The sequence below is a fragment of the Carassius auratus genome, chromosome 6, assembly GCF_003368295.1.
Source record: "Carassius auratus strain Wakin chromosome 6, ASM336829v1, whole genome shotgun sequence".
In the NCBI taxonomy this organism is placed as follows: domain Eukaryota; kingdom Metazoa; phylum Chordata; class Actinopteri; order Cypriniformes; family Cyprinidae; genus Carassius; species Carassius auratus.
The window spans coordinates 4,330,069-4,338,367 of NC_039248.1; the positions used below are offsets into that span (position 1 = coordinate 4,330,069).

The 8,299-nt window shown below is 35.9% G+C and overlaps 1 protein-coding gene across 1 annotated transcript; it reads left to right on the forward strand.

The window, feature by feature from the left end:
• Window positions 1–157: 157 nt before the first annotated feature.
• prkag1 (protein kinase, AMP-activated, gamma 1 non-catalytic subunit) lies at window positions 158–8,095 on the forward strand. The gene is made up of 13 exons (XM_026256730.1): window positions 158–313; window positions 1,749–1,800; window positions 2,061–2,161; window positions 3,817–3,898; window positions 4,188–4,246; window positions 4,335–4,380; window positions 4,456–4,510; window positions 4,594–4,720; window positions 4,943–5,108; window positions 5,198–5,235; window positions 5,940–6,086; window positions 6,625–6,724; window positions 6,978–8,095. Exons 1-13 carry the CDS (start codon window positions 305–307, stop codon window positions 6,986–6,988), a joined length of 993 nt encoding a protein of 330 aa, XP_026112515.1. The 5' UTR covers window positions 158–304; the 3' UTR covers window positions 6,989–8,095.
• The last annotated feature ends 204 nt before the right edge of the window (window positions 8,096–8,299 follow it).

Consider the following 8,299-nt stretch of genomic DNA (forward strand, 5'->3'; position numbering starts at 1 on the left):
ATAGTGTTGTTATATAATTCATATCGAATTTATTTTATAACCAGCTTATCAGCAGGATCAATTATTTTGTACGATTATGCATTGTTATTATTATTATGATTTTACATTGTTATTGTTATGTAGAAGCGCGCACACGCGTATGTCGTCACATCCGGTCGCGGCCTCCGCATCGGTCATCCTTTCAGGAGGCTCGGCCAGAGGCAGAATACACATCATTTCAGCGACCGGAGACCGAATTATACTACATTTCTGCGCTCTGAGTTCAAAGTAAACATCTTTAGCTTCTCCACATCGTGAATGGATCATGGAGTGTGTAAGTAACGTTAGTGCGAGTTTAAACGGGGACAGAGTTGATCTGACAGACGAGGAATAACGTTAACTGACGAGAGACGACTAACGGCAGTTTTTGTTTGTTTGTGTTGTGTTATAATATGCAAGATAGCTAATATCGGTAATAATGTTTAGATAGAGCGCTAAGTGATATTAGTAGGATGGCTCTTGTGTCGTGTAGTATTTTCCATTCATATGAAGCCAGTTAACGTACACTGAGGTTAATTTAACCCGTTAACTGTCGGTTCCACTTTTTGAGCATAGACGTGAAAACGACTTTACCAACTTCGGTTATAACTTTTGAATGCTTTGGTCCATAGGTTAAGGTTGGTCTCTTTTTAAAGCAAACACTTGGCAGATTATACTAAAAGAGAAAACGTTATAAAGATTATATAAACAAAAAGGTTATGGAAATTTAAGTTTATGAAAATATATGATATAATAACTTTAATATTTAGATTTTATGTAAAATAAATATTTTAGAAAACATGTTTTACTCTAAAACTGCTAGAAAATCAAAAGATAAATTCTGAATAAGTTATGTTCCAAATTTGAGGTTGATATCTCAAAAAATTATCTTTAAATGAGATTTTGTTTGGGCGTAGTACCAAGCATTTCCACTAGATGACTATCAAACCCCATTAGTGACCATTTAAAGGCGCCTTCATTTAAATAAATGGTTTGAGTGACCTGAAAGATGTTTTTCCATACTTTTCTCAATATTTATTAAGTAGACTTCACAATCAGAAGCATTAAGGGTCAGTATGGCAGTATTTGATTTCAATTCAATCTCAAAAAACACATTAAAGACATGCTACAAGAACCCTGGACTTGCGTTATAGTTCACAATGTATCTAAAAAGGATAATCTATTGTTTTTTCTATATATTCAAAACACTTTTAGACCTTTAGACCACTTTTAGATCTTTTTAACCCTCTCCATGAAAATGAATAAAGATTTTTACTGATTTTTCATCATTTCATCTATGCATCACTATTTCAAAGTCAAGGTCAGTACTCTGTCTCTGATGAGATTTCTTTTTGCACATTAATAAATTACAGTTGCTCTGTAAAATATTAAAAGAATCAGTTACCAAATATCAAAACTACAGTCTTTAAGCTTCCCAGTGATAAAAAATGAACACTTCATGGGCTGAAGCAACTTAGTTGTAATTGAGTATACAGTACATGCATAATTAAAAAAAAAAAAAGGGGGAAAAAAAAAACTTCTGCAGGCTTTTGATTAATTTTGTTATATTTTTTCTAAAGGTTCTAAAAAAAGTTTTATTTATATCTTATAACTATTATTTCATGTGTCAGGATTTATGGGGTTAATATTCAGGACTATTATCATAATAAAAATCAAATTTCTAAAGGAAAAGTGGGTTTTGAATGTTCACACCTTGTCATGTTTTTCAGGTTCCTGCTGTTCTAGATGAGTTGGATGTTAAAAAGGAGGCGCACACAGACGGTAAGAATGTGAATAAATAAAGATGATACTGTAGTCCTGCGATGAGCTGCAGCCCATGTGAGAGATATGAAAGCAGAAATCTGAGACTAAAGTCACAATAGAAATATGATCCAGTCACATTTTGCTCTCTGACACTTTTTCTCTCATATTTTCATTAGTTGTTTTTAATGCATGTTCGTGATTCAATGATTTAGACTATGTTTTTTCAAACATTAAAATACAATTTTTTCCTTTTTGTTTTCCGGTTTATTCCAAACCAGATCCTGAGTATAATGTCTACACCCGCTTCATGAAATCCCACCGCTGCTATGACCTGGTGCCCACCAGCTCCAAGTTGGTGGTGTTTGACACTTCTCTACAGGTTGGTTTTCAGAAGAAATTAGTTCAGATAACTCCATTTATTTTCAGAAATGATGCTTTTTTTTATTGTGCATTCATCTAGCGCATCTTTTCTTGTGACTGGCAGCACAGTCACCTGACCTAAACCTGAGTAAAATGGACTTATCGGCTTCTGTTCACAAACAGCAAGGGCACTTGTTGGCTACTGCTGTAAAACATGAACTCGTGATGCCTTGGAAGTGGACAACACTGGCTTTTTTGACAAAACGTGTTTAGAATTAAGATTGTGTAGAGAATAATGCAGAATTTTTGCTAATAAACTCTTCAAATTTTGCAAAATGTGCAACCTTGTTTACAACCTAATAATTTCCATAATATCACACATTTCTGTGTGAAACGAAACAAAAACAAACAAACGTGATTTTTCTCCTCATTAGAAGTGTGGCAGTCTTTGGTAATGCGATACATCACGGTAATTAATATGCACAATATTGTTATGGTGGGCACTTCTAAATACCGTGAATATATTACAAATTATTCCGGATTTTGAATGCATTTTAAGAATACTATTCCCATCAACTTTTCAAAATGCACAACATCACAGAAACTGCAGAAAATGCAGCCTTTACTCTGGAAACCCCATAAATAAAGCAGCTGCACTACTTTCAAAAACATATTGAAATAATTTTAAATAGCCAATCAGATTTGTGTATTCGTTATGATGTTCATCGCAGTGCCAAATACGTATTAAAACTTAATAGGCTATTTATTTTCAAACCCTTTTTTTTTTTTTTTTTTTTAGCAAATGTAGCTATTGCTCATTGTGAATGTTAATGGTTAACTAATGAGGTCTTATTGTATAGTTCTTTTGCACTTTAATCTGTGTAAACTTTTAACTTTATTTTTCTGTATTGCTTTATTATTTAAATGTATTTACATTTTTGTTATATGAAAAAAAGTTATTTAACATGTTCTACTGTATTATGACCACTTAAAAATTTGATACCGGCATATCCCTACTCCTCATTAAAAGAATAATTCACCCAAAAATTAAGGTTTGCTGAAAAGGTACTTACACTCAGGCTATCCAAGACGAGTTTGTTTTTTCATCACAACAAATTTGGAGAAAAATGTAGCATTGCATCAGTGTGTCATCAATGGATGCTCTGCAGTGAATGGGTGCCATTAAAATAAAGGTCCAAACAGCTGATAAAAACATCACATTAATCCACAGCACTCCAGTCCATCAGATAATGTCTTGTGAAGTGAAAAGCTGTTTGTCTTTGTAAGAAAAAAATCCAGTTGTTTAGACTCTCATTCTGCCGGCACCCATCCACTGCAGAAGGATCCATTGCTGAGCAAGTGATGAATGCTACATTACTCCATAAGATGGCCTGAGGGGGGACTCATTTTCATGTTTGGATGAACTATTCCTTTAATTAATTAGATCATGAAAGTGTCTGTTACACACCAGAATGCAGCAAGACTGAATGTGCATTTGCTAAAATTATGCAAACAGAATTAACATATACACAAAATAGAATCAGGCACATGGAGTCAGTATTGATTTCATGTTGACTCTAGAGATTGGATATATTTGTTCTGCACTTTGTGTCAATAATGACATTTAGGCTGTGCGAGAGCCTGCTGGGTAATTGATAGTTGTGTGGTCACCAGGTGAAGAAGGCCTTCTTCGCTCTAGTGTCTAATGGGGTGAGAGCAGCGCCTCTCTGGGACAGCAAGAAACAATGCTTTGTCGGTAAGAATTTTTTTTTTTTTTTTTTTTAGGAAATGTAAATTGAAAAAAAAAATTGAATTTTATTAAACAGTAACAGAAATAACTACATAACAAGATGCCATCACAGTGACAATTATACATTAATCAGAACTGTCGAGGATAACACAAGAAAGTTACACACATATATCCATCATAGTCCTTGTTGTGGACTCATAATTTGCTCTAATTCACAGTCATTTATTGTTATCTGAACAATTGTATTTCTCATTTAACTTCTGTCTTGTTTTCTTTATTTACTTTTTTATTTTAGGTATGCTGACCATCACAGATTTCATCAACATACTTCATCGCTATTACAAGTCTCCTCTGGTGAAACTTGTTAAGACTATTATTCTCCCATTCCTCAAGTCCTCTTGATTAATCTTTAACAATGTAATGTTATTGTTTTCTGGTTTAGGTCCAGATATATGAATTAGAAGAGCACAAAATAGAAACATGGCGAGGTGGGAATGATTTTATGTGTATTCATGAGGTTTACACCGAGAGTCTGGGACTGATCTGTATTTTTCTTCTTCTAGAGGTCTACCTGCAAGACTCCTTCAAACCTCTCGTCAGCATTTCTCCCAATGCCAGGTAAGAGTTTGTAAGCGTGCATGTCAAATGGTTTTGTTAGAGAGCTGTGATCATGTCTGATGTTTTTTTTCTCTCTGTCTCAGCTTATATGATGCCGTCTCATCTCTAGTGAAGCATAAGATCCACAGATTACCCGTCATTGATCCTCTAACAGGAAACACGCTCTACATCCTGACGCACAAGAGGATCCTCAAATTCCTCAAGCTCTTTGTGAGTTTCCTGCCTGTAACCGCTCACTGAATGCTTCCTGTGACACATGACTTTAAGTATGGGCCTTGATTTATTTGGCAGTGGTCTACCACAGAGCAGTTACTGTAACTTTTTTTTGAAGCAACTATTGCTAAATTTCCCCTTTACTCATGTATTGGCTTGGAATTGAGTTTTCTTTCTAGCATGCTTAGTCTTCATGTCTATGTGAACGATCTCCCACAGATATCTGAGATGCCCAGGCCGGGGTTTCTGTCTCAAACGCTGGAGGAGTTGAACATCGGAACGTTTCACAACATCGCGGTGGTTCACTCGGATACGCCGCTCTACGCCGCGCTCGGCATCTTCGTGGATCAGAGAGTGTCTGCTCTTCCTGTGATGGATGAAAATGGTGAGAGCTAGCTAATATTGTAAATAATGACTATTCTGTGCTTTTGTTTGACGTGTTTTTGTGGTTTCTCTCTGGTTTTTTGCTGACAGGACGTGTGGTGGACATCTACTCCAAGTTTGATGTTATTGTAAGTTTGTGTCTGTTGTTTGTAACTAGAGCGCCGGACACTGATCTGTGCTGGTGGTGGTAGATTATTGAATGTGTGTGTGATGGTGTTTCTGTTTCGACTGGACTCAGCGTGTCTAAAGCCTCAGGGAAGACAGCCACTGCAGTATATGATCTCATACTCGTGATGCTGTGTGTGTGTGTGTGTGTGTGTGTGTGTGTGTGTGTGTTTAACAATATCCTTGATTTAATATCTTACACTAATAGTTCACCCAAAAATTGTAATTTGCTGATCCAAAATCTATCCACGATGAGTTTGTTTCTTCATAAGAACAGATTTAGAGAAATGTAGCAGTCCATCACTTCTTCACTAGTGGATGCTCTGCAGTGAATGGGTGCCGTCGGAATGAGTGTCCAAACAGCTGATGAAAAAATATCTCAAGGAACAAATCCATCAAGATGTTTTAAACTTCAAAAAGTTGTGTCTGTAATCTATAATAACGCTTCCTCCTGTTGTCTCTCGCATCAGAATCTACACATATATTTGTTGTGACATGTAAATGGTGTTTGAGCTGTGCAGATTTCTCTCCTGATTCAGATCAGACCATTGTTTTCATAAGCGGAAGCAAAATTATGGATGGATTTTTAATTTTGGGGTGAACTATTAAGTCTCTGTGTTTATCTCTCTTTGTGTGTGTCTCATATGGTTTTCATGTCATCACACAGAATCTGGCGGCTGAGAAGACGTACAATAACCTGGACATCACTGTGACTAAAGCCCTCCAGCATCGCTCGCAGTACTTCGAGGGTGTGCTCACCTGCCGAGCCAATGAGACGCTAGAAGCCATCGTCAACCGACTGGTGGAGGCCGAGGTGAGAAACACATTCTGTTCAGATGTCTGGGGTCTGTAGGATCAAAAAAAGGTGTATTTATTTGATCAAAAATACATTGTGATTTTATTTCTGTGATGTTTAGCTGTATTTTCAGCATCATTCCTCCAGTCTTGTGTCACATGATCTTCAGAAATGATTCTAATATGATGATTTACTGCTCAAGAAATATTTCTGATTATTATCAATGTTGAACACAGTTGTGCTGCTTCATACTTTCATGGAAACTGAAACATTTTATATTTCACATTTCTTTGATGAATAGGATGTTCTAAAGATAAGCATTTTTCAAATATAAATATTTTGTAACAAATGTATTTACGGTCACTTTTGATCAGCTGAATGTGTCATTGGTAAATCGTTTAATAATAAAAAAATAAAAAAAAACTGTTTTTTCAGATGGTTTTGATTTGACTGATGAATAAAACAAATCTTTCAGTTTTGCACGTATATTTGGATAGACAGATGAAGATGTAGCTCACTGTCTGATCATGGTGTGTGTGTGTGTGTGTGTGTGTAGGTTCACAGGTTAGTGATCGTGGATGAGCAGGAGGTTGTGAAAGGCATCGTGTCTCTGTCTGATATCTTACAGGCGCTGGTGCTCTCCAATGGAGACGATGGTAAGACTGCATTGTGATATCCTGAAGCATTGATGCTCAGATTCATATACACAGAGATCTTTATAGAAACTCTTTCCAAATGACATTTGCATGACTGTCAAACTCCAAAAACACCAATATGTACTTTTGTAGTTGACTGTATGACTTCAGTTATTAAGAATCAAATCTAAATCTAAAATGTTAGTTAGACTGATTCATTTTTGATTGATTGTTTTGTTCTATTGACAGCCTTTACTTTTTCTTTCCTCTTCAGGAAGTTTTTGATGGAAGGAGAGACGGTGAAGCAGAACGTCTCTGTATTTCCTTTTCTCTCAGTACGTCACAAGGTGTTCCAGAAAAAGGATTGCTAGAGATGTCTCAGACACAGGAGATAATAAAGCACAGCCAGATACAGAGTGAAGAAAGAGACCTCTGTACTGCTTCAGGGAGTCTACAATCATTTTAACTGGACAGAATTCAGATGTTTTTAATTGTGTCACTGGGCACAGCTCTTACTGACGTGACAGCCGTCGTTCGTGTTATTTCCCTCACAGAAGGACAACAGATGAGGTTTTCGTGCAGGTGTCAGTGGAGAAGAAACAGAGTATGTACTGAAGCGTTCTCTTATTGATCTGGACGTGGTTCATTTGGGCTTTTGATATTGAAGAGTTTCATCTGAGCCGGTCTGTTTCCACACTACACACTGATACAGTCACTCCTGCAGTATTCAGAGGACGTTTGACCCATTTCAACTTCCTTTGTAATGTGAACATGGAGTGTTAAAAATGCTAAAAATGTTTTTATATTAACCATTGAATATAGCGTTGAATATAAAAACAATTACAGCTCTGTAATATTACCATCATGTATTTTTAGTATATTATCATAGATCGATTTTGCCTGTTGTTTTTGGTCGTGTTATATGCAGATGCGTTTTACTTCTAGGTTGCTATTGATTTTATTCTTCAGTTGTTTTCAGCTGCATGATCTCAGTGGCTTTTATCAATGCTTTTGACATAAAGAGGAAGCAGTGTTTTTATAGATTAAACATGTCATGAGAAACAGGCAGTGATCTCCTGTCAGCTGTGCATTATGGGTAAATTGTGAAGCCATTTCAGTTAGATATAATCCCACAATTTGCTGATGTTATTTGTCAAAATAAAATGTACTGTAAGGTCCAGCAGCGACTCCGGACGATTCACACTTCTCTTGTTTTTATTTGCTATGAGAAAAAATAATTCCATCTTTTTATTGGTATATATTTTGCTGGTATTTTTCTCTCTCTAATATTTTTTTATGCCACGCACATCTGCAAATACACAGGAACTATTTTCTATTTCTCTCATGTCTAAGATGTTTCAAGGCACAAGCAAATAAAACCTGTTCAGTTTTTGCAGTTGCATTTATTTGGATAAACGGAGCACTTTTGTGGATTCTTAAATAGAAAGAACAGTATTTAATTGCAATAGAAATATTACACTACAAATGTTTTACTGCCATGGAGTTCATGAATCCTTGCTGAATAGAAATATGAATTTACTTTTGCTTTTGACTTTTTTTTATACAAACCTTTGGCGAACATTGTGAAGATTGTCT

Bases quoted from the DNA above. Each gene is read 5' to 3' on its own strand.
- prkag1 (XM_026256730.1), top strand. The intron at 4,247-4,334 runs GTGAAACTTGTT...TTTCTGGTTTAG, and splicing joins GCTATTACAAGTCTCCTCTG to GTCCAGATATATGAATTAGA. The intron at 4,381-4,455 runs GTGGGAATGATT...TTCTTCTTCTAG, and splicing joins CAAAATAGAAACATGGCGAG to AGGTCTACCTGCAAGACTCC.